At 51.9% G+C, this 25,487-nt stretch overlaps 1 protein-coding gene across 1 annotated transcript; it reads right to left on the reverse strand.

Moving 5' to 3' along the window:
* Positions 1 to 847: 847 nt before the first annotated feature.
* SLC13A2 (solute carrier family 13 member 2) lies at positions 848 to 24,981 on the reverse strand. The gene is made up of 12 exons (XM_072779350.1): positions 24,647 to 24,981; positions 9,509 to 9,637; positions 8,558 to 8,694; positions 8,247 to 8,446; positions 7,179 to 7,359; positions 6,939 to 7,061; positions 5,044 to 5,262; positions 4,722 to 4,810; positions 4,317 to 4,438; positions 2,828 to 2,989; positions 2,069 to 2,206; positions 848 to 1,556 (listed from the first exon to the last, which is right to left on the reverse strand). The coding sequence occupies exons 1-12, from the start codon at positions 24,746 to 24,748 to the stop codon at positions 1,383 to 1,385; spliced, it is 1,776 nt and encodes a 591-aa protein (XP_072635451.1). The 5' UTR covers positions 24,749 to 24,981; the 3' UTR covers positions 848 to 1,382.
* Positions 24,982 to 25,487: the final 506 nt, after the last annotated feature.

The following is a 25,487-nucleotide window of genomic DNA, read 5'->3' on the forward strand; positions in this document are numbered from 1 at the left end:
AATTCTTCCTGGTTTGTCTTCACGACTCAGTGCCCTTTGTCAGTGGGCATGAGAGTGATGGTAAATAAATAGCTCTTTTTTCTTCCACTGCAGCAAGAGGGAACTAGAGGAGACTTCTGGAAACTCCTTTCCAGAAGAACTCAAGGCTGACATGCTACAAAAAAGAACTTCCAGCCAGGAAGCTCCTAGAAGGGATGATGGGTGTGGCGTCATCACTCCCCACTCTTACCCCCACCTTGCCAGATAAATGAGAACTCTGAAGTTCATGAAGGTGGGGAAGCAGAGGAGGGTTGGCAGTGAGGTCGGGAGGCAGAAAGATCCAAAGTGTGGTCTGGTCCTGGACTCTGATGTCCGTGCCAGTTTTGAACCTGTTCCCTTGAGTCTCACCTGTATCCCTCTTGCTGCAGGCTGCCTCTCTGGTAAGGGTCCATCTTTCTGGACATGTAGCAGGGTCAGTCTGCCTTCCCTGGTCTGGTGGGACTGGTTTTTCAAGCTGGAGGAAGGGTCGGTGGTGGCAAGGAATTGGCAGAGGCAAAGGGTTTTATGTAAATGCCCAGGGAGTGCTCTGGGAACGGGAGGCCGGTTTTCCCAAAGACACGCAGGGACTGGCAGCTCCCAATTAGCTGGGGCCGGTGATGTCAGTGCTGCTTTCCTGGGTGGCTGCGCCCACTCCAATCGGCCTTGGCGGGGGTTCCTGGCCATTACCTTCTCCCTTGGGTGGGAGAGGTGCCAAGGGGGTCACCATACAGGACAGAGGCCAAGTCCCCTCCCATCATATTCCCCGACCTGGGGTCTGAACCATATTGTGGACCTGCCCTGGAAAGTGCCATGAAAAACCAGCCGAGACTCTACTTAAAAATCGTTTAATGTGGCTAATATTCTATCTCTCCCCTCAAACCTGAGAAGCTGGGGAGACTTCAGTAGCTGGGCTGGTCCCACCAGCAACTCCTCATAGGCCCTGCTCCCCGGGCTACCCAACCCCGAGTTTCAATAAATACAGTGCAAAGGGGTCTGGTCAGCCACCAAGCTGGGGAGACAAGGACCCGGAGTGCTAGAGGGGGCATGTTGTATGGTCTGTGAACTCACATATGTCCACTGCCAAGCACACACACTGAGGAGCATGTGCACACACAAGAAACACCCTCTCAGGCATCCTCAAGCTACATGACACGCCACACACACACACACACGCGCGCACACACACACACACACACACATCTCAGAAATGCAGGATTGAGCACACTCCTTACAGACACACATACAAGGTTCTATATATAGGTTCCTTTCTCTCAATGTTTGGCTTGAAGCCTGGGTGTCCCCTCCTGGCTCAAAGGGATACGAACAGGTGAGTCTTCCTGGTCTTGGCCAGATCATGCGCTGGTCTAGGGGCTAGGTGTCGTGGTGATGTTCGTCTGGATGGCCATGCAGTTGGTTGTGGTGTTGGAGTAAGCCCAGGAGGGGAAAGTGTGCAGGTTGAAGATGGGGAAGCTCCAGCTGTTGATGGCCAGCGTGATGACTAGCACCCCAATGATGTTGAGCAGGAATCCTGTCCGGGCCTGGTATAAGGAGAGCTAGTTTGAGTGACCAGTGGCAGAGCTGGGCCAGAACCTACCCTTTAGGGGTTCACCAGCACTCAGGAGCTCTCTTACTAGCAAAACTCTCCCTGAGAAGTCTTCCCACGGTCTGACCTGCAGCACTGGGCAGTGCCCCCGCCCCTGGCTTTTCATCCCAGCACTAAGGGGATGAGAGCCCTCGTGAGCTCTCAGGGCCTCAGGCTTTGTTCCCCCTGAGTCCACCTCCCTGGTGGTGGGTGCCTAGTGCCTTGGAGCCTTCCCTAAATTCCTTACCCACTCCCTTCTCTCTCACGTGGCCTGGTGTTGGCAGGGTCTGAAGACGCTCCTACTGGGGATCACAGTGTGATCACCTCTTCCACTGTACCCCTCGCCCCCAACAGGGTTCATTCTTAACTCTGAGAGCCTCAGTGGCTCGAAGCTACTCTGTGGGCCACCAGAAACGAAGGATGGAGCAAGGAGGGGCACTGAAGCATTCAGGCCCCACTGCTACTCACCATATCAGACACTTTGAGGCCCCCAAAAGAGAAAACGATGGCATTGGGTGGGGTGGCCACAGGCAGCATGAAGGCCAAGGAGGCGGCCAGCGTGCAGGGAAGCATGACATACAGAGGGTGGAGACAGATGGCCTGAGCCTGAATGGGGAGACAGCGGGCAGAACTGATCTCAGTCCCCAGCCCAGAGAGGAAGACATGCCCCCCAATTCTCCCACTCCCCCTCTCTGGAGGACAACTTCCCCTCCAACAACATACACTCTGGCCACGAACCCACCACTTCTGCCAGAAGGCACTGGGTGACCCGGGAAGGGCCCCTTGACCTCTCTGGAGGGGATGAGGGTGCAGCCCTGACCAGCAGGGCGTGGTGAGGGGAGGGGCCCATAAAACGGATCTCAAAGGGGCTCCAGGGTGTCATCAAAGGCTGCGGGAACGCGCGCCAGGGGAGGAAGGGGCTGGGGACGCTCCAGGGAATAATTTCAACCTGTCACCTCAGGACTGACCAGAACGGGGGCTGGTCCAGGGAGGTGGGTGAGGCCACCGATGAGGCCCTCAGGATACTCAAGGGGTGACATCACCAGGGATGGATTGAGTCAGGGGTGAGAGGGCCTTGGGGCCTAAGGCGCTGAAGAGTCTGGGGAAGGGTGGAAGCTAGGGGTCTTCTCCCAGAAGTGAGAGGGGGTGCAGATGGGCTGCAGGCGGGGCCCCTGCATGGAGTGGGCAGGTGGGCTGCCTGGAAGTGTGTCTGCAGGACCAGCTCACCATGGAGGCCAGAATGGGCAGGAAAAGTGTGGTGGTGGCCACATTGCTGGTACACTCAGTGAAAGTAGCAATCAGGAGGCAGAGGATGAAGGCAATGGCGGGAGATGGCACATTCTGTAGTGGGGTCAGCTTGTCCCCCAGCCACTCAGACAGTCCTGATTTCTGTAGGTAGAGGAAGATAGTATGTGAGAGGTTGGGGTTCCTAGGGCTCCAGGGTTCCCTGCTGGGGCTCTGGGAGGGTCCTGCTCCAGCCTATACCTCTCTAGAGTCTTCAGCATCAGGTCTGCTTGGGAAAGAAGATGAGATCCAGCCAGAACCAAGAGGCCCCTCTAATGATTTTGAAGCACATTTGGGTGTGATGAGAAGTCAGATGAGAGGCTAGGAGATGGGGCCAAAGGGCCTTCTTCAGAAGCCTGGGGCTTGGTGGGAGTAAAGACTTTAACTCCATTTACTCCTGTTCTCCCGACCACTCTTGGGAGCTCCTTGGCCATCCTTTGCCCTCTCCCTGCCTCCTCCAACCCAGCAGATTGGCCAGGAGAGAGAAGGGGGAAGGGTGCTTGGTAGAGGCTGGGGAAGAGGCCGACAGGAGATGGGGGACAGTCCACAGGGTCATGAGGGCTCCAAGGTCTTTCTCCATCCACATGTGTAATGCCGGACTGTGAGTCCCAGGGCGCCGGGACTTTATCTCATATAAAGCTGCCCACCCAGCACCAGGCACAGTGCTTGGCACAGTCAGTGAATACTTGATGATGAACTAGCTTCAGATCCAGGAGTCCCTGGCACTGATCCCTGACCCAGGGAAGCTGCTTCCTATCTGGACAGTGGATGAGGCTCGCAGGCAGATTCAGGGATTTCTCTCTTGGATGGAACCTCTGGGGAATGATGCCCTGGTCCCCATAGCCTGGCTGGGTGTGACCATGGCGCCTCCTGGTGGCCTCGGCGGGCCAACTCATCCACCCCATACTAGCTACTCCCTGGTGCTAAAGCTATTGCAGTCTCCATCTGGCTGAGGGTGAGGCGGGTGGAGTGGGGTGAGGTGGAGTGGTCACTGAAAACAGTCCTTGCCCACCAGAGAAGCCTGCCTTCCCTTTGGCTTTGAGAACCCTAACACGCAGAGGTCCTTATGGCTTGTGTCCTCCCTCCCTTAGATGGGGCACTAACCTGTCTCTCCAGCTGCTGCAAAGGCTCTGCCCACCAGGAGGCGCCTTTTAAAAAATTGTTTTTAAAGATTTTACTTATTTATTCATAAGAGACACACACAGAGAGAGAGAGAGAGAGAGAGAGAGGCGGAGACACAGGCAGAGGGAGAAGCAGGATCCCAGGATCATGACCTGAGCCAAAGGCAGATGCTCAATCACTGAGCCACTCAGGCGTCCCCATCAGGAGGCTCCTAAGTGGGGATCCCCTGTGTGGGATAGAAGCAGGGGGCCTCTTTCCTTGCCATAGGGTGTCCCTCCAACAGGCTGGGGAGGGGGCAGGGGTTTCTCACCTCGCTGCCCTTGGCCAGGGCAAAGCCACCACCCAGCAGGAGCACAATATTCCAGGGCATCTTCTCATTCACAGTCTTCCAGTTGAGGAGGGCAGGAGGGGCCTTCAGCCTCCCTGGTTTGTCTGTTTCCCAAGCAGAGGAGGATGGGTCACCAAGAGCTACCAGGTTTTTCCTCCCCTCCACTTGGGTCTCTCTACGGGTCTCTATCAGAGCTTAACACATGTGAGAGAGGGGCCCCCAGTTCTGTAGCATCCTTACTTGGTCCCTGGGTCCCTGAACCCTTGGCAAGTCCTCTCAACCTCTCTGGGTTTTTATTATTCCTGTCAAGTGTGGTTGAAGGCACATTCCATGCTGGAAGGCAGGAGCTGCCCAGAGGCCCTTCCCTGTCCCAGTCCGGGTTCTTACTTGGATCCTGAGTCAGCCCTGGGATCTTGGAGGGCACCAAGAACAGAATTATTCCAATGAAGATGGCCACTGTCCCATCGGATGCCATGCTGCGGGCAGGGCGAGGAGGGCAGGCTTAGTGACTTAGGGCTGCTTGGGTCATAGGGTGGAAGGGCAGTGGAGAGGAGCCTCCCCACCCCCCCCACCCCAGAGGTGCCAAGCTCTCCCAGCAAGTCCTCCCCACTGTGTTACCTCCTGTGCAGTACCAGGGCCCTGCTCATGTCCCTCCTCCGTTAGCCAGGCAAGCCCCAGAAGTATTCCCCCTTTCCCCAAGAATGCTCACCTGTTTCCATCCTTGTCGGGAAAAGCCAGGTTGCCCCAGCCAAGGAAAAAGCCTGGCTCCCGGGTGAACCATAGCACCACCAAGATGATAAAGAGGACAGAGACAGCCTTTTCTGCGAAGGTCATGGGGCCCAGTCGCTTGTGTTCTGTTTGGATGACGTGGAAGGCTGCCTGCTCTCTTTCCTTCGCCTGTCCCCCAAAGCCGAAGTTCTTCCGGAAGCTATTGGCAGAGGGGTGGGGCAGCTTCTGAGGGCCCCACACCAGGCAGGGGAGCAAGTGCCTCTCAGCACCAGTGATATCCCAAGGCCACTCAAGGCTGCCACATGAAGGCCCTGGCCCTGCACCCTCCCCCCCCAAGGTTCTGGAAGAAGAGCAGAAGACTTTCAAGGGGTCATATCCTTATTCAGCAGAGGCAAGGCTGGGGCTCCAGGGGCAGCCTTCTCTGGATTGACCCCCTCTCCCCCAAGAGATTCTCTTGTGTTAAGCCCTCCCTCGCCCAGAGCGAGGAGGACCTAGAGGCCTGGACCCCACGACTCCTTCTGGTCCCAACTCACCACCCCCCTCCTCCAGGAACCTTTCAGGAAATCCTCCCCTCCCTCTCCTACCTGCTTCTGGGCATCCCCTGCCTGCCCAAGCCCCACCCACATCATTCTTAGAGGCACAGGAGACTGTCACCCGCTTCCGCATACCCCTTGCTTAACTTAGGTTGACTTTTAACTTTTCACTGGGGCAAATCTCAACTCCTCTGATGGACTTTGAGTTCCTCAATGACAAAGACCATATCTCACACATCTTTGAATCTCCCATGGTGCCTTGCACATGCAGGTCCCTTTGACTACCACCTAGCCTTGTACCAGCCACCAGCCTTGATCCAGCTGCCTTGCACCCACCCAAAGAGTTTTCCAAAGTACAGCAACAATACTTAAAAAACTTTCAGTGTCCCCCCTTCCATCTCCACCCCTGCCCCCACGTGGGCAGGAAGGGGCAGAGAACTCCTACCACAATTCCACTCTTATCACTGATCTCAGCCTGTCCTGGTAGTAGACATCACCAGTCAATTCCAGACTCAATCCCAACTTAGCCTCTAGCAAGGGCTCACAAGATCTTTCAACTCAGACCTCTAGTCACTATCAGCAATCCAGGGTTGGAAGCAAGAAGAAAACCTATTTACTACTCTTGACCTCGAGGACTAGGTCCAAGCCCTTTATGTGGCACACAAGCTCTTTACGTTTCAACCAACAGAACTACTTTCCCCACACACATGCTCTTTCGTGCCTCTGCACCTTTGGATAAGCTGTTCCTGCTCCCTGGAATGCCTTTACTCTGTTCTCTACCTGGCTGAGTTCTACAAGATTCAGCTCAGGCATCATGTCCTCCGGGGGCCTTCTGGGATCTCCACGGCACCCGGGCTTTCCTCTGACGCGGCCTCCACCTGACCGTCGCCCATTAGAAGGTGCACTCCAAGGACAGAGCCCATGCCTCACATTCTCTAGGATCCTCAGTGCCTGGTACAGGGCCAGATGCACAGTAAGAGCACAACAAATGCTTCTGTAACTGACCATGCTCACTGTGTGTGCTCCTTAAGCATTTACCAGAGGACCGTGGAGCATGATGGAATGGATCTGGCCTGGCATCAGGAGGCCCAGTTTGCAATGTGAGCATTGACAAATATGGTTGTATCCCACTCTTGGAACCTCAGTTTGCCCTCTGCTAATACTCTCCACCCAGTAAATCCCTCAAATGGGGGGCCACGGGCACAAGAGACCTAACGAGGGAGAGGCCTCAAGAGGACGGTGATGATATCCTCTCCCGCAGTGGCTCCCTGCTTACTCAACTGGAACCTCCCAGAGGGTAAGGGCAAGCCCCTGGGCTTCTCTCACGTCCTCCACCACTTACTTGAACCCCAGGAAGAGGATCTGCAGCCACAGCCAGGAGAGCAGCAGCAAGATGGCCATGGTGGGGAAGGCAAAGCCAAACCAGGAGGCAAAGTTCACCACGTTGCCATTTTGGGGGAAGAGCCTGAAGGGAGATGAGGGCTGGGCTGTTGCATGTAGTTGCCTGGTGGCCATCCAGCCCAGTCCACCTCCCAGTGAGAGTGCAGACCCCCTCCCCCAGCCTCTGCCCCCAGGCACTCACGCGTTGACCTGGCCTTGCAGCACCAGGTTAGGTGTAGTGCCAGTGAGTGTGGCGATGCCCCCGATGCTGGCCGAGTAGCACACGCACAGGCTCATGCCCTGGCTAAAGCGGAGCTGCTCCCTCTTCTGCCACACCGTTGACTCTGAAGAAGCAGGCAGGGCAGGGTGGGCCTGCCCGTTATCTGGGAAAAAGGAGAGCTCAGGTGGAGGGTGGCCACAGGACCACTTCCAGGGAGCATGGCTGGAGTTCCACAGCCTCTGAGGGTGCCTTGGCAGTGAGCAGCCTCCATCTGGGCTAGGGGTGAGGGCAGCAGAGGGTGTGCAGTGGCTGCATCCCTTACAGCACACCCAGACTCCAGCTTTCTGCCTCCCCAGGTGACCCAGCATCTTGTTTTGCCGGGCATTCGAGGGATTCTCAGAACACGGGACTTTTCATTTTATTTTATTTTATTTTATTTTTTCTTTTCTTTTCTTTCTTTTTTTTTTTTTTAAAAGATTTTATTTATTCATGTCAGACACACAGAGAGAGGCAGAGAGAGAAGCAGGCTCGCTGTGGGGAGCCTGATGCAGGACTTGATCCCAGGACCCCGGGATCACAACCTGAGCCAAAGGCAGACACCCGGCCACTGAGCCACCCAGGTGCCTGGGACTTTTCATTTTACTTTATTTTATTTTATTTTATTTTATTTTATTTTATTTTATTTTATTTATTTATTTTTAAAGATTTATTTATTTATTCATTCAGAGAGAGCGAGAGATGCAGAGACACAGGCAGAGGGAGAAGCAGGCTCCATGCAGGAAGCCTGCCGTGGGACTCGATCCCGGGTCTCCAGGATCATACCCCCGGCTGCAGGCAGCGCTAAACCACTGCGCCACCGGGGCTGCCTGGACTTTTCATTTTAAAACTAGAGACAGCCTTGGACAAACCAGGACAAGTTGGTCACCACGTGCCTCCCCTCTGTTTCCCCGAAGGCTCCAAGATGACCACCCCTGGTCATGGACATCACTTCAGACCCTCCCCAGGAGTTGGGGGTTGGGGCAGGGCAGGGGCGGGCTTCATCTTTCTCACCAAGTTTGGTCACGTCCTTCTGGGGACTCCCTTCTTGGAGTTCAAAGGTGGGGTTGTCGCTGCCCTCCTCTACATCCTTGCTTGTATTGTGGAGCTGCTCCAGAACGGCATGTGCGATGGGCACCATCATGGCTGTGGTGGCTGTGTTGCTAATCCACATGGACAGGAAGGCTGTGACCAACATGAAGCCCAAAAGCAGTCTAGGGACAGACAGATGGACACACTGGTTGGTGTTCTGGCATCCCTTCAGGGACCAGATCCCCAGCACACCACCCGTTCCAGGTTCTCTGGTCCGGTTTGTGGGAACTCACAGGGCAGGCCGCACCCCAATGATGAGGAGCACACGGAGAGCAATGCGTTTGTGCAGATTCCAGTGCTCCACGGCAATGGCCATCAGCAGCCCCCCGACGAACAGGATGTTGCTGTCCTTAAAGTATTCGATGCAGACCTGGCAGGCAGGGACAGCTAAGAGGCAGAAAGGGGTCTCCCCCATGTCCCTGGGCTTATAAGGCTACAGTCAGTGACATTCCCACAAACACAGGTTGGTCTCCTGGGCTCTCAGAATCAAGTGGAAATGGTCTTTGGATTATGTTCCATTTAAAATTAACCAGGTCCCTCTCTGCCTGCCAAACTCCTTCTTTCTCCCCTCAGGAATGAGTGGGAGATAATCTAGCCTGATTCCAGTCATGTTGCAAGCCATTGACTGGGAGAGAATTTAGCGCAGGTTCTAGAAACTACAGCAGTGGTTCACAAAGTGTGGTCCATAAGCTGGCATCATCTCCGACCTGGAACTTGCTAGTAACGAAATGCTCAGGCCCTGCCCCAGATCTATGGCATCAGAAACTCTGGGGGTAGGGCTGAGCCGTCTGTGTTTCAGCCAGCCCTGCAGGTGATCCTGAAACATGCACGCTCATGTCTCAAAGCCATTGACCCAGGGGAATACAAGTTCCTTAGCTGACTTTCAAGGCCCCTTTTCTTGGGTCACCAGGCCTTTCTACCTCCCTGGCTTACACCTGTTCCACTTTGAATGACCTCTCAACACCAACCATGCACTCAGCATTTCTAGAATGCACCCTCACCCACCCCCTCCCCGGTCCTCTTCTAGCTGACTCCTCACTTAGTGCTCCCTGACCTGTTAAGCAGAGGCAAGGACTCCTCTTCTGTGTGCTCTGCCCTGTGATGAGACTTCCTCCATCACCAGTGTTTTAGGGCAGACTCCCTCCATAGGAGAAGCCATTCCTCTTGTGAAAGGGGAGGCTTACCTCAGAGGCATCCATTATGCCCATCATGGGGTACAGGATGATGGGGAAGAGGGCAGTGACAGGCAGAGGCAGAGCCTCGGTGCACCAGAAGAGTGCCATGAGGATGATGGAGTAGGCACAGTAGGCTTCCTGTGGGTGGGAGGGGAGTAGCAGAGCTGTTGGAAGGGTAGGCCTGGTGTTCCAGAGTCATGTCACCTCCTGCCCCCAGAGAAAACAGGCCATTTGTAACAGTGTAGGGACAGCCTGTGAAACTCACAGTCTTTGATTTTTAAGTCCAAGGTCTCACCGCAAAACGGAAATAAAAAACAAAGCAAGGTACTCATCGCCTTGTCTTTGAGCTTGGGAGGCCAAACGTTATAATCCAGCCACACTGGAGGGACCGGAGAGTCTAGAGTCGGGTATCAGGCCCCACTCAGCCCGAGGAGACTGCAGGGGGCCAAAGTGAGGATCCCCTAGATGAGATGGGGGCTCATCTAGATGAGACTGGGGTGTGGCCAGTATGGACTCCTGAACGGCACCCTGGCCTTCCCTGGCTTTGTCAGAGCCTGCAAGAATCCGTATGGCAATGTTATTATCGTTCGTTTCCCCTCTTAGAAGGTGAGCTTCATGAGGACAGAGTCAGTCACTCCAAGCACAGCATCTGGGTGCTTGGAGCTCAGGACCCTGCAGGCTTCAAGGCAAATCCCTGAATGAATGAACCACTGGGAAGTTTTGGAATAGTGGGAGATCTCCTTCCCAGCAAGCCTGGCATGACCACTGCATCACACAGTTCCAGGAGCTTCCATACACATTTACAGAATATGTGAAAGGTTCCTCCCCAGCCCCAAGTTGGGCAGGGAATTGGGGAGTAAACCCTGAGTCCTAGTCTTTCAAGTCTGGGTGCCAGAAGCTCTCCTTTCTTTTGCAGGGTCCTCGAGTCTAGGAGGGGACCTGGAGCAGAAATGGAAGTCAGAGAGTCAGCCTCCTGTGTCACGGGGCCACCGGAAGGAGAGGGTAGGAGAATCATTAGCTTTTAGGAGCTGGGTGTTTTCAGGTGGGTGTGTTCCAGGTTCTAGATGAGCTTGGAGAGGCTAAGTGGCTTGCTCAAGGTCACAGAACTGGGGTGTGTCAGAGCCAGGATGGAACACAGGCAAAGCCTCTAGACTGCAGAGCTCCGAGGGCGTTTCCCAGGTCTTCTAGGGGAAGGGCACCCCTGAAGTGGAACAGCATGCAGCCTGTGCAGCCCCGCTGTAGAGCCAGGTCAGCCTGATGCCAGGCTCACCTTCTCATCGTGAAACTTCCACCACCCCTTCTCACCCTGGATGAGAACTCTTGGGCCCTGGGGGTGGGGCCACCTTGACCTTCGCCCAGAGACCCACCCCTCCTTCCCCTCAGCGGGAGGCTGGTTCTGCTGAAGCTGCTGTTCTCCACAGCTTCCTCACCTGCAAGTACTGCCGGCCCAGTTATTCATCCTCCCCGGGGACTAAGGGCAGGCCAGCGGCTCTGGACCCTGGCATTGCCCCTCCCCCCACAACTCCCCTGGAATTCTTGGGTCAGAGACAAGGAGGGGGCCGGGGTGCATGGTCACTGCTGATTCAAGGAGAAAGCACTGCTAAGGATAGCAGAAGTGTCCCGAGGGCTAATCCGTGCCAGGCTTTGGGCCCTTCATGCTTCAGGTGATTGTCCCAAGGTAATGACCACTGTTCCCATTCCGCAGATGCAGAAACAAAGGCACAAACAAATGAAGTGAATGTCTCAGCGGCACATGTTAGCAAGTGAAGAAGCCAGGCCATTTGGTTTTTGAGCTTCAGCTTTCTCTCTCTCCCCTGAGCTCCATCCCTCACAGTTGTGGGGTGTCCTCCAGCCTCAGGTACGCTGTGACTTGTGGGGTGCATGGAGATGGGCCAAGGCTCAGAATTCACACATGACTGTCTTCCCTGGGGCCTGCCACTTCCTGCCACCAAGCTCGGGGTGAGTTCCTTCCCTTCTGAGACCCCATTCCTGTGTTCCAGAGAGAGCTGGTAATAATTGAAATTCCCCTGTGAGCTCTGGTGCATGTGCCATCGATGGCTCCCCTACCCCTCTACAACTTTCCTGAGTCCCTCTCCTCCTCGTCGTCTGTCTGTCTTTGGATCAAACCCAAAACCAGTTTCAAAGTCCCATCCAGGAGCCTCCCGTGGCCCTGATGGCCCTGGCCCTGTGTCTCCAGCCTCCCCTTCTGGGCAGTCCTGTCCCGTTCTAGCATAACTTGCTGACCTGTTCTTCCTGGGTCATAGGGTTCTTAACTGGGGCGTGGAATTCCAAGGAATTTGAGGGAAGACTGTTTCATCTCTGTGCTAACATCTAAGGGTCTAAACATAGGCAACAAAGCCATGCTGCTGCTAATGGTACTACAGGTGATTTGGTCCCAAGCCCTCCCCCCCTTTTAAAGATTTTTATTTATTCATGAGATACACAGAGAGAAACAGGCAGACACATAGACAGAAGGAGAAGGAGGCGCCCTGCAAGGAGCCCGATGTGGGACTCGATCCCGGGATCCCGGGATCACAACCTGAGCTGAAGGCAGACGCTCCACTGCTGAGCCACCCATGCATCCCTAGTCCCAAGGCCCTTGATGGTGACTGTCAGCCATCAGATACGTGCACAGATCAGTTGTTGCCGTTATCTCAAAATGTATCTCGAAGTATTGTCTCTATCCATCCCTAGTTTTGAAATTATGGTAGTTATACCAACACTAGATCTTATTTAATTCATTCATAATCACCTATAATTCCCAATGGTAATTTGCTTTTTCAAATTTTTATTACTGTATTTCAAAGTAACTGGTTTCTTTTGTAATCCCATACATTTTATTTTGTGCATTTTATTTATTTATTTTTTAAAGATTTTATTTGTTTAGTCATGAGAGACACAGAGAGAGAGAGGCAGAGACACAGGCAGAGGGAGAAGCAGGCTCCATGCAGGGAGCCTGACGTGGGACTCGATCCCGGGTCTCCAGGATCATGCACTGGGCTGAAGGCGGTGCTAAACTGCTGAGCCACCCCGGCTGCCCTATTTTGTGCATTTTAAAGCACTATTTTGAGAAGGGCCCATAGTCTTCACCAGACAGGCAGAAGCTTCATAGCTCAGAAATGAGTTAGAGTCCCCAAACGAGGGGCACCTGGGTGACACAGTTGGTTAGGCATCCGACTCTTGGTTTTGGCTCAGGTCGTGATCTCATGGTCCTGAGATTGAGCCCCAGGTTGGGCTCCACGTAGTGTCCCTTTCACCTTGCCCCTTCCTCTTGTGCTCTCTCTCTCTAGAATAAATAAATAAATCTTAAAGAAAAAAAAAAATCCCTGAATGAGATTTTCAGCTACCTCCATTTTGACCTCAGTCTGTACATTCTAATTTGATTAAGTCAAATTGATTAAGTTCTTCCTTTTTTTAAAAAAAATTATTTATTTATTGAGAGAGAGAATGAGCACATGGGTGGAGGGCAGGGACAGAGGCAGAGGGAGAGAGAATCCCAAGCAGACTCTGTGCTGAGCGTGGAGCTCAATGGGTGGCTCAGTGCAGGGCTTGATTCCATGACCTGAGCTGAAACAGAATCAGATGATCAACCAACTGTGCCACTTTCCAGCTTATTTATCATCTCAGGCAAAAGATGCCCAAAAAGCATCTCGTGATGGGAACCGTAACTACTCCCCCAAGCAATAGGGACTGCCCTGACAGCCACAAGAACCTTCGTGATTGACCCCAAGATGGTTATTAACCTTACCTTTCCTGCCTACCTGCAAGACCTTTCCTGTGGCCCACTCTTTCTTATATAAACCTGGACATATTCTCAGCACTTTGGAAACAGTCCTCGAGATACTCATCCCCTGTCTTCCCAGTGCTGGCCTCACTGAAATAAATCCTTTTCTTGTTTCACCACCACCTCTCTCTGCCTTTGGGTTTTGTCAGCAGCGAGTGGCCCAGCCCGGTCTGTTTGGGGCCCTCACGGCCAAGTGCTCTTGCACCTTTGGGCTCCAGTTATATCCCTGCCCTAAGGTGAAGGGAAAGAAAAAAATGATCTAGCACTAACTATTGTGGCTTCCCCGAATCACCTTGGGAACTTTCTAAGCTTCTAGGTCCATCTCCAAGTGAAATTTCTCTCTGAGTGGGAGCAGGGGTCTCTACAAGGCCTGAGCAAGGCAGCGTGAGTCAGAGCGAGGAATAGACAGAGAGGTCAGGCATGCATAGTTTGGTGGGTGCCTGACCTATGTTCTCTCTCATTTCCTCCTCATATCTCCAGGGGGCAGTGTTTCTCCCTACTGCCACTGCGGGGGCTGGGGGGGAGGGGGCAGGGAAGGGACCTGGGCTGGCCAGGCTCAACTGGCAGCTTATATGGTATGGGACCATGTGGGCTTATGCTCTGGCCACTGGCCGATCCTCTGGGCTGCTGGCACTGCACAACTGCACACACCAACCTCATATGCATTGCCTGCACTGCTGTCTGCGGTGGCCCTCCTGGAGCTCAGATAACAGCAAGAATGAGTTTTTTCCTGGCAGCCAGTGCTTCTTTCTCCCTCTGTCACTGCCTCCCCCTTGCCCAGGCCGGCAAGGGAAGTGTTCCCCATCTCTGACAGATTTGGCTCTTCTCCTCAGTATCCATTTATGGGCTTCTGAGGACAGAGAGAGTCTCTTCACCTCCATGCCTGAGCCCTGGCTCTTTGGCTGGTGCTGGCCTGGATGAGAAATCCTCCTCTCCCCACTTGTGACACACCCAGGAAGCATCTTGTTTGGACGCCCATTGAATTCAACCCCCAGGAAGTCCCTGCTATGGGGAGCCCCTTGGGAGCAAGCCCTGGGCCTCTGAACTGTTCATCAGGCACTCATTCGACAAATAGTCTCTCCACTCCAGGTCTGCAGTCCTGTTCGTTCTGTGCCTCAAATACCCCCATTGACTTCTCTCCAGTTCTCAGTCACCCGCCTCGTCCAAGCCCCAGCATCTGTCACCAAGACCTCTATAACACCTCCTCATTCACCTCTCTTCCTCTCTTGTCCCTGAAATCTCTTCTTGCTGCAGGCAAAGTGATCTTGAGTCACAAATCTATTTAATCCACCTCAATCCTCCAACACGGACGGACGCACTCACCTCAAAACAGATCAAATCCCTTCAGAGGATCCCATTGCTCTCAGGAGAAGTTCGAGGCTGATTCAAGCCTCTCCTTGCTCTCTGCTCCAGCCACACTAGCCCTCTTCCAGTTCCTCAAATACACCAGCCTCCTCCCAGCCACAGGGCCTTTGCTCATAATTTCCTCTCTTCCCACTTCACCCAGTTGATGTCTACTCAACTCAAGGATTCCCTTTTCAGTGAATCCTTCATGGGTTCCAGGCTTGGTTATATTCCCCATTTCAAAACCCCTGTACCTCTTCTGCATAGCACTCATCATACGCTATCATTAAACACTGTGTTTCATGGATTTCTTGGTGAACATCAACTTTTTCATCATACTGTACTCTCTAGGGAGCTAGGCTCAAGTCTGTTTCGGCCCATCCCATCAGGTATCTTTATGGAGGTGACACTCTGAATACATGAATGAGAGAGCACTAGGCACTAGGGATATAGACATGAGTCAGGCCCAGCTCCGGCCCTTTGGGACTCTGAGTGCCCCCATGTAGGCTGGCCCCTAGGGTCATGGTGGGCAGGCTACCCTGCAAAGCCAGCAGTGGACAGAAGAGATAGATGCTCAGAGGGTTTCCAAAGCCTGAAGTTGGCAGCTTGCTTCTTTTGTAATAGGAAACAAAGGTCAGAGGTCAGAAAATCTATGTGCCCAGGCCTGGCTTTATGGCTGTGTCCTTGAGAAAGTTACTTCATCTCTCTCAGACTATTTCTTGTCAGCAATAGTGATCATTTCCAGCTGTACACACATTTATCTCATTTTTGTAGTTTTCTTATCTACAAGTGGGAATGAAAGAAACACCTGCCTCCCTGGGTTGTTATAAGGATAAAGGATGTGAATATGTCATAAAGGACAGAGGATGGCAGTGAGCAGATGGTAGGGTTGGTGTTGGGAGACGAACGTGCTCCTGGGCTCCTGGGGAACCAGGGTGGATTCACAAGGCATATGTGGAGACGAAAGTGCCAGAGACTCTTGGGCAGACTCTGGACCCAGGGTGTGGGCAAGGTGTACGACCTGCGGGCATCATGGCCTTTACGCATGACAGGCACGGAGCAGCCCATGGCTCAAATATGTCTGTAGTCTCAGAGGTATCATGACTTATTCCTTCTGGTGATTGAAGGTTAACCTAGGGGTGGGGGATGGCTTGGCACACAGTGAGTCCTTCCCACTGCCCCTATGCCCTGGTAAGTAGAGATGCTGCTGGCGGTGAGCACTACTGGCTCTGGGAATGAGGTGAGATACTGGGTGGCAGCCTGCCAAGAACCATGGCAAAGGTGAGGCCAGAGTGGGACCCCACAGGAGAAGAAGCCCTTCGCTGAGCCTCCATCTGCCTAGGCTGAGGACGACTTCCAGAGGGGACCCTCAATAGGTGCTGAGGAATGAATAGGAGTTTGATGGGTGGGTGGGCAAAAGGTGTTGAGGTAAGGGAGTGAATAGAGAGGGAACAGAAAGAAGCATAAGGGATCTTTTTGATACATTCTTGGAGGGGTGTAATGCTTGGAAAAGACCTTGTCTTCCCTGGTGGAGATCTAGAACTTTATCTGGAAGACAGTAGTGAAAAGTGAGGCCCCTAAAGGATTTTTAGAGAGAGTGATAACAGTAAGGTTACATTAATGCTACTACTCTATGGGATTTTTAAAAAGACTTTATTTATTTATTTGAGAGAGAAAAAGAGTGAGTGAGAGAGCACAAGCAGAGGGAGAGGGAGGAGCAGACTCCCTACTGAGCGTGGAGCCAACCTAGGCCTCCATCTCACAACACTGAGATCATGACCTGAGCTGAAACCAAGAGTCAGACCTTAACTGACTGAACCACCCAGGTGCCCCTTATCCTATGTGATTTTATTTACTTACTTATAAGATTTTATTTATTCATGAGATACACAGAGAGAGGCAGAGAGAGAGGCAAAGACAGGAGAAGCGGGCTCCATGCAAGGAGTCCGATATGGGACTCGATCCTGGGACTCTGGGATCACGCCCTGAGCCGAAGGCAGATTCTCAACCACTGAGCCACCCAGATGTCCCACCTATGTGATTTTTAAAAATATGTGCACGAGTGTTTGTATGTACATGGGAAAAATCTCTGATTCAGGGTTTCTGTACCAGGGTCCCTTGGCAGCCTGATAAGGCCTTCCAACTCCTTAGAATAATGTTTTTAAATACATAGAAAAATACATAGAATTATAAAGGAAACTAATTATATTAATATGCAGTTGTTAAAATATGAAAAATAGGCGAGATAATGATATATGTTACTCCTTCTTAGCTAGTAAGAACTTCACTGGCTAATGGTTACTGTAATTGCAGTCATGATGAACACAAACAGTATTTCAAGGTACCTGCAACAGCACTAATGAATGTGATAATATCTGTGGTTTTTATTGGTGGCAAAGCCAAAGATATGGTTAATGCTATTGTGGCTTGTTATCTACATTCATAACAGAAGGAAGTACTAAATTTTCTTAGTTAGGAAGTACTAAATTTTCTTAGAGGTTGTTGATGATAAAGTATAGGGTTTTTTCCATCCAAGTTCACAGATCTCCTGAATTTTCCCCACAAATTCCCAAGGATGAAGAGTCCCTGCTCTGGAGGATATCCACCATGCTGGCCCATGAGACTGCCCTCTGGATGGGCATGAGGGTGGAGGGTGGGAGGAGGACCCCTCCATTTCACTCTTTCATACTGTCAAATTTCATACAATGTGAGTGTGCCATGTAATTAAACAAATACTTCATCTAAACATGAAAATAGGGATCCCTGGGTGGTGCAGCGGTTTAGCGCCTGCCTTTGGCCCAGGGTGTGATCCTGGAGACCCGGGATCAAATCCCACATCAGGCTCCCAGTGCATGGAGCCTGCTTCTCCCTCTGCCTATGTCTCCGCCTCTCTCTCTCTCTCTCTGTGTGACTATCATAAATAAATAAAAATTAAAAAAAAAATAAAAATAAACATGAAATAGGGAGCTTACACCTGCTACACTGTAGCCAGTGAATTGGAAGACAGGAGATGGGAGGTCGGGAGGCCCCAGAAGACCCTACGAGGTCGTGCTGCGTGTCCAATGGGCGGATGTCAGGGGCTCAGAGCAGGTCATGGTAGTAGAGAAGGAAGGACAGACTCCAGAGATGTTAGGAGAAGACAGGGTTTGGGTGACGGCTGATGGCTTGGATAGGAGGAGTGGGAGAACACCGCCAGGTGCCTGCCCTGGGTGTCTAGATGGTAGGGACCATAAAGAGAGGAGGCGGGCTGAAGGGACTTGGGGAAGGAGGTGCAAAGTAGGCTGGGGTGTGTGATATTCTTTCCAGGAATAATAGGCTCCTAAATACCTAATCTTTTCAGAAGACTGAATATGCAAAGGGAGCAATGGCCAGTCCATGTATAAAAATATTTTCTATAGTCTCTGCAGGAACCAGTCTGGGTAGCGAAACCACAACCTCTACAGCATTTGGCCCAGTCTGGATTTACTCAATGACTGCCAGCTTTCCTCATTTTTGCCCCCTCTCTCTACCCCCACTTCTAACTCTAGACTAATGAAAGCCAAATATGTATCCCTCACCAACCACTCGGGATGGCCGTCTTCTCGGAGCCCCTCCAGCCCCCCTGGCAACAGCCTCCAGCCAGGGCGCACCTGAAGCCTCCCCTTTCCGGCTCCAGAGCATTCCGACCTCCGCCCACCTTTGAGGCTCTGCTAAAAGCAAGTGGTGGTGGCTGACTCCCTTCCTATGCTTTGCCTGATCTCTTTCAGGAGATCCTTTGTTTATTTCTGCACCATAACGTGAATGAATTTGTTGTATCATCTTCTGTAGTTAGAGGCCAAAGGGAAACAATGGGTTTCTGAGTGTCAGAGAAGACAGATGTCTGGGGAAGAGTCCTGAACTCACAGTTTGGACCGGGGCCAGGTCTGCCTGTGTCTCCTGAAGGGCAAAACAGGCAGCAGTGACTATGAGCAAAGCATTTTCACACTCTTTGGGTTCAATCCCTACAACAGACCAGGCTTTGCTGCTGGGTTCTATCCAGGAAACTGGACTGTTGAAGATTCTACTGCTTTCTCATTCCCTATTTATTCGAAAGAGAGAGAGAGAGAGAAAGAGAGAGTGAGAGAGAGAGAGAATGAGCACAAGCAGGGGGACTGGAAGAGGGAGAGTGAGAAGCAGGCTCCCCGCTGAATAGGGAGCCTGAGTCAGGCTCCATCCCAGGACGCCAGGATCATGACCTGAGCCAAAGGCAGTTGCTTCACCAACTGAGCTACCCAGGCACCCCTGCATAGGTTCCTTTTTCATTTTTTTTTCTTACGTAGGCTCCACAGCCAACACGTTGCTTGAATTCACAACCCTGAGATCAAGAATCTCATCTTCTACTGACTGAGCCAGCCAGGTGCTTGGGATTGCTTTCCCATTCCTGACCTTCCCCTAGCAGGTGCTGACAGGCATGGACATAATTTGATCATTTGAGAACAAAGTCCAAACTGGGGAAACTTCTCTCTCCTCCAGGGATCCCCCTGGCCCTGGAGGCTGGGTCCTTCACATCCTACTCCCAGGCCCCCTAGAGGCCAGAAAACCTGTCTCCAGGTGGTGGCGACACTTAGGGACTATACCTCGCTGCTCTCGTGAGGGGGACCGGCTGCACCTCACCTTCCTGATTCACAAATGGGGATACTGGGGCCTCCTGGTCAGGGCAATAGCTCATATGAACGGAAGTCATCTCTGGAAAAGAAGTCAGGTGTCCAGGCAGTGCCCGGGGCTAGTTGTGTTTTCCAGAGGCTAGGAATTCAAACGAGAGGCAGAGGGCGCAGGGAACCACTGCATACCGAGCCCTGGGCACCAGGGCTCTATGCACACAGGTTCTCTTATTTTATCTTCATGCAGCCCCTTAGAGAGGAGAGGGTTGGTGAGGTCACACAGCTGTACACACTGCAGAGTAGATTTGGACCTACATCTCTCTGACTTTATTTTTTATTTTTTAAAGATTTATTTATTTATTGTAAATATTTTATTTATTTATTCATAAGAGACACAGAGAGAGAGAGAGAGGCAGAGACATAGGCAGAGGGAGAAGCAGGCTCCATGCAGGGATCCCGATGTGGGACTCGATCCCGGGACTCCAGTATCACGCCCTGAACTGAAGCCAGACACTTAACCACTGAGCCACCCAGGTGTCTCTCTCTCTGAATTTAATATCCCTGTGTTGTTCCCTGGACTCTGCCTTCTTGACCAAGAGCCAGGAAGTCTCAAAAGATGGAGGTGGACCCCAGAACTGAAGTCCAGATTCCATGTTCAGTCTTCATGCTGAACACAGTGAATCATCTGAGTCCTGTTCCATCTCTGGGGTTCAGGAATAGCTTTGGGTCAGGGTATTTTCATTACACAGATTTTAAAGAAGGTATACAATGTATGGTTCTTATATTCTAGGAGTGCAGCTGACTCAGATTAAGAAATTCTGTAAATACAATATGGATTTTAGCTAAGCTCTGTCCTGGCAAACATTGTGCTGCTAGGAGACTGTTTTTACAGGTGGTCCCATCAGGTCCTGGGGTTGGGATGGGGATGGTGGGGTGAGGGAACACTTGCATTTTTGATCCTAAAAATCTTCACTCCTTCCCCTGGCTTTGCAGGGCTGACAGCATGGGCTGACCTCCCCCTGTCTCTCTAACTGAATTTATCCCATCTTTTCTTCACTCCGTTCCCCATGCCACGCTGGCCTCATTTAAGCCTGCACCTTGCCAAATTCATTCCTGGCCTTGGGCCTTTGCACCGCGTGTGCTGCCTAGACAACTCTTAAGCCCAGAACTGTGCTTGGCTGCCTCTTACTTGCCATTCAGGTCCTAGGGTAAATATCATTACTCTGGGAAGCCTTCCCTGACTACCCCATCTAGAGCAGCCTGTCCCTAAGCCATAGTCACAGGCTGCCATACGGTTTTCCCAGCATATGCTTCTTTCCAGCCCTGCCCCCCTGCACCTGAACAGCCCCTTTGACATAGTACGTGTTCCCTGATGGGTGAGCACGTGGGTGAATGAATGAATGAGTGTAAGGTTTGGAGCACACTGATAGTGCTTCTTTGCTGTCTGGTTGCAGAATTGGGGAAGCAGTGAAGAGCCCTCAGGCCCTACTGTCCCTCATCCCCTGGGACCACCAGAGCATTTCAAGGATTCTGTTGCTATTCCTGGAATGCACCCTATAATTCCAGCTCTTACACTGTTGCTCCTTTGCCTTCACCCAGCCTGTCATCTACGGATGTCTCTGACTATTGGCATCTCATTCAGCCTTCAAGGCCCAACTCAAACGCTACCTGCTTTGGAGTCTCCCCTGACTCAGTTGGAAGAATTTCCTCCCTCCTCTGAGCTCCTCAGCCTTCTGGCTCTACCTCTGTGTAAACACACAGAACCATGTGCTCCTTTTCAGTGACTCCCTAGCACAGAGCAGGAGCTCAAGAGACATCTCTGACCTCACCACAGTGGGAGGACCAGCTGATGGCTGGATGGATGTGAGGGTAGATGGCTCAAGAGGTGACTCACAATGGGGTCACAACCCTGGAATGCACCTGGACAGCCTTGAGCAGAGACCCCAAGGCCAGGTTCCAATTTGGACTTCGTCTTTCTCTAGCTGGGACTTTAGACAAATTACTTTACTACTCTGGGCCTCAATTTATATGTCTGTAAAATGAGATAATAGTAGTGCTCTCACAGTAACTCAGAGGTTATTGTGAGAAATAAATGGGTTAGTACTTTGAAGTGCTTGGCACAAGAACTAGCACATAAAAAATATCCAATGCTCAGTCTGAGCCCTGTCTGGGGCTCTCCCTTCCCATTTCAGGAGCTGGGGGCATGGAGGTAAACGTGGGGGTTCACTACAGACAGCTGGGACTCAACACAGGGTCCTCTTTGTCCACGTGCATGCATTCATTCAACAGATGTTTGTTGAGCACCTACTATGTGCCAGGTACCAGAGATTCTGCGGGAAAAAGACAAAGTCTCCGCCTTCATGAAGCCTACATTCTAGTGTAGGGAGTCAGAGAATAAATAGAAACTAAACAAATACATCATTTCAGAGAGTGAAAGACCTTTCAATACAGCAACAGTGTTTTGTATTAGACAAATGCCAGATGACTGGCAGAGGTCAGAGAACGCTTTTTATGAGGAGGTGGATTTAGGCTGAAGCCTAAGAAATGAGAAGCAGTCATCTGGGAAAGAACATTCTGGACAGAGAGATGAGCAATTTGAGGAGTACAGAGAAAAAGCTGGTGAGGCTGGAGAAGAGTGGATGAGAGAGAAGTAGGATATGAGGCTTTAGAGACTGTGGCGTCTCCCGGGGTAGAGCCCTGGTGACTCCTGGCTACCCTAAGAGGTTTGGGTTTAATTTCAAGTTTGATGAGAAGCCTGTGTAAGGGCTTCCACGAGGTATTGATTGGGTGAAGAATGGTCTGGGGAGGGACAGGAAGAGGAGAGAAATGATGGTAGCCTAGACCCACTTAGGAGGCAGTGGCAAGCAGTTCCATTGAGAGTGTTTTGTAGATGTTGAGTCAGCTGGATCCACTGGTGCACACGGAAATGAAGGATAAAGAGGAATCAGGAATGTCTCTAGAGGCGCCTGGCTGGCTCAGTGCGTAGAGCCTGCAATTCTTGATCTCGGGGTTGTGAGTTCCAGCCCCATGTTGAGTGTAGAGATTACTTAAAAATAAAAAAAAATTTTTTTTTCTTTTAAAGGAATGTCTCAGAAGTAGAAAGCTGAGCCACATCTTGGTAAGATGGCAGGAAGAGCCAGCTGGAAAAGATGAGCAAGCAGCGTTCTGTTTTGGATGTGCAAGTGTAGAAGCGTGTGTTATTTATAAAGAGAAGATTCAGGAGCAAGTGTCCAGTACTAGTTTGGTAATACTAGGGTTTAGAGGTTAGGGCTGGGGTTAAGATTGGGGAGTGGTCAGCATGGAGACAGCAGAAGGTCATCTAGGAAGAGAGTGGGGACAGAGAGGGGGCCAGGAAAAGTGGCCAGGGGAGAGAGTAGCCAGGAGGTGAAGTTGGGGCTGGAAGGTAAAGCATCTTGGAGACTGGAGCTGTCTTTTTTTTTTTTTTTTTTTTTAAGGTTTTATTCATTTATTAGAGACACACAGAGAGAAGCAGAGACATAGGGAGAGGGAGAAGTGAGCTCGCTGCAGGGAACCTGATGCGGGACTCGATCCCAGGAACCCAGGATCATGACCTGAGCCCAAAGCAGATGCTTAACCACTGAGCCACCAGGCACCCCTGGAGCTGTCTTAAGGAAAGATCATGCAGACAGATTTTAAGGCCTTCCATCCTGAAAAAGACAGAGAAAGCAAGCCTCTGTGAAGGGAATGTGGGTTTGTTTATTCCGTGAGAGAGATTGCAGCACGTTTTGTGTGCTGATGGGAGAGATTAGGAGGAGAGGAAAAAATGAATGAGGCTGGAGAGGGGATGATTATGGGAGCAAAGTCCTTGAGAGGAGCCGGTTTCCAGGGCCTCAGTGGAAGGGCTGGACTCCATACTGGAGGCAGGACAGGGCCGGCAGCATCTGTGAGGCCAAAGCAGGCAGCAGGGCTGGGTGCGACACAGAGCAAACAGGGGCTCCTGACACCTATCATTCCCGCTGGGAGGCCTTCTCCTTCTGACTCAGGCTTTCCTGTGTGACCTTGGGCAAGTTCCTGAATCTTTCTGGGCTGTGCTTTCTTGAGGAGAAAAGTGGGAATGATTGTCCCTGTCTGTCCATTCCTCCTGCTGTTGGCACATTTGGCCCGACCTGTCTGAAAACCCATCTGATGGGTCCCCAACACAGAGCTGTCACTGGCTTTGGCCAGAGATGAGGGGCCTCTTAAAGATCAGCCAGGCCTTGTCACTTACCAAGTATCAGAGGCTCAGGAGCTATGCCACTACATCCCCAATCTCTCACCCCTTTGGGATGGCATGGACAAAAAGCCTGCCTCAATTTCCCTATCTGTGACAGAAGAAATGGCTCAATGGACAGTCCTGGGGCTATAGGGGTGGGGCCAGGCCAGCATTCAGTCTCAGCCTTCAGGAGGCCGCAGCAGGGGAGAAAGAAGATAGAGCTTTGGAGCTAGACCACACCCCCGGCCTTGCCACTCTCCGTATGACCTGCCAGAGGGATTTGTATGTCGAAGCCTGAGCTTCAAGACCCTCCTCCTGAACTGACCCTTCCCAAGGCCCCATAATTTTATGTTCTTTTGCTTACAAAAGTGTATAATAACCAAGCTCCATGAAACCAGAATCTGCCTTGGGATTTGGGTAAGTGACTTCACCTCACTTTTCCCATCTGTAAAATGGGACAGTCAGTCTTGCCTCTTAAGATGAGAGGATGGGTCTTTCAGGGGAAGGGGAAAGATGAGAGGAGGGGTTACTGGGTGCACAGTACAGGGCATAGGGTGGGGGCTCCAATAAATGGGAGCCAGAGCTATGGCTCCTGCTGCTTGGTGGAGGGAGACAGGAGGCTGTGGCACCTCTCCCTCCATCCACGGTATGGTGTCTGTTGTACCCACTGGCTGGGTCCCGATGTCCAATTCCCACCCCTCTCCCTCAGCTGACTTAGCCCTTGGGATCAAAAGTGAGCTCTTCCTCATTCTGTTTACACTCTTAAAAGCACAAACTGCTTAAACGAAGCCAGCTTCCTCCTACTCCCTTTCCACTCCTCTCTGGCAGTCAGCCCTGCTCATGCCATACTAACCCATAGGGCTGGGTGAGCACACAGTTAGGCTGATGACCCCAGCTGCCTCCACCTGCACCCCCTCTATGGAACTGGCTTCCTATCTCCCAAGGCCATAGATTTCTAATGCATCTAAGCAATTCACACTGGGCTGCTGCTCCTGGGTGCCAAGCAAAAGCCCCCTGTGACCGACCTCTTAACCCCCAGTCTCAGGAGGACCAGGAGGTCATAGCCTCCTTTCCAGGATATGGAGGGATGAGAAAACTGTGCTGGTCCTAAGGATGCCCAGCCCTCATCCAGACTGTCCTCCCTTGTCCTTCCCCCGCTCCTTTGGAGCCAAATCCCAAGTGCTTACCTTGGTGGGGATGAGGATGGGCAGGGGCAGCAGTAGAATGGGCAGGAGTAGCACAATCAGGTAGGAGCGGTAGGCCCACAGGCCCTGCCAGCAGGTGGCCATCGTGTGGACCTACGGGGGTTGCTCAAGCCACTGCCTCTGGGATCTAGGGAGCTGGAGGAACGATGCAGCAGGTAGGCGGCCAGCCAGGGCAAGCTTATATAAAGCTGGTGGAGTGTTAACCATTGACCCACCCTGGCAATCAAACTGTTTTGGAGTCCAGGAGGTGAGAGTAAGGAGGAGGGACCTGGAAGGACCTGCGTGAAGATCAGGAAGACTTTGCAAAGAAAGGGAGCAGGAAAGATCAAGGAATAAAAGTTTCAGGTGCTTTCAAGAAGTTAAGCCCAAAGTTAACTCCTTCTGTGCATGGAGGCTGCGAAGGGCTGCCTCTGGAGGAGCTGGGAAGGCAGGGTGTCTGGGAAGCCCCACCGCCGGCCTCTGCGGGGCAAGACCCCGGCCCCCTCCTCAGCTCAGTCTCCCTTCTTTCCTGTTATTCCTCCGAAGCCAGTTATCCACGGAGCAGTTCATACTGGTTCCAGAGAGGCAGCCCTGCCTCCAGAGACACTCGGCCCTCCAGGAGTTTCCAGTCTAAGATTGAAGGCAGCCAGTTTGAAGCAAGTCCTCCTCTTCCTTCCAAGTATCAAGGAAATTGTCAAAGTTACTGGTCCTGACTATCTCTTATTCACTGTGTGACGTTGATCCATTGACTAAACCTCTCTGAATAACTACTTCCTTGTTCTGCTGAAATATCTTCCCATTAGGAGGCATAAATTAGACAACCTCTGGTATGTTGATCATAAAG

This window comes from Canis lupus, chromosome 16 (assembly GCF_048164855.1).
Source record: "Canis lupus baileyi chromosome 16, mCanLup2.hap1, whole genome shotgun sequence".
Classification (NCBI taxonomy): Eukaryota; Metazoa; Chordata; class Mammalia; order Carnivora; family Canidae; genus Canis; species Canis lupus.

Coding starts and splice junctions, on each gene's coding strand:
- SLC13A2 (XM_072779350.1), bottom strand. CDS start 24,748: ATGGCCACCTGCTGGCAGGGCCTGTGGGCCTACCGCTCCTACCTGATT. Junction 7,062..7,178: donor CTGCAAGGCCAGGTCAACGC/GTGAGTGCCTGG, acceptor ATCTCCCTTCAG/GCTCTTCCCCCAAAATGGCA. Junction 2,207..2,827: donor TGCCCATTCTGGCCTCCATG/GTGAGCTGGTCC, acceptor CTCCCCATTCAG/GCTCAGGCCATCTGTCTCCA.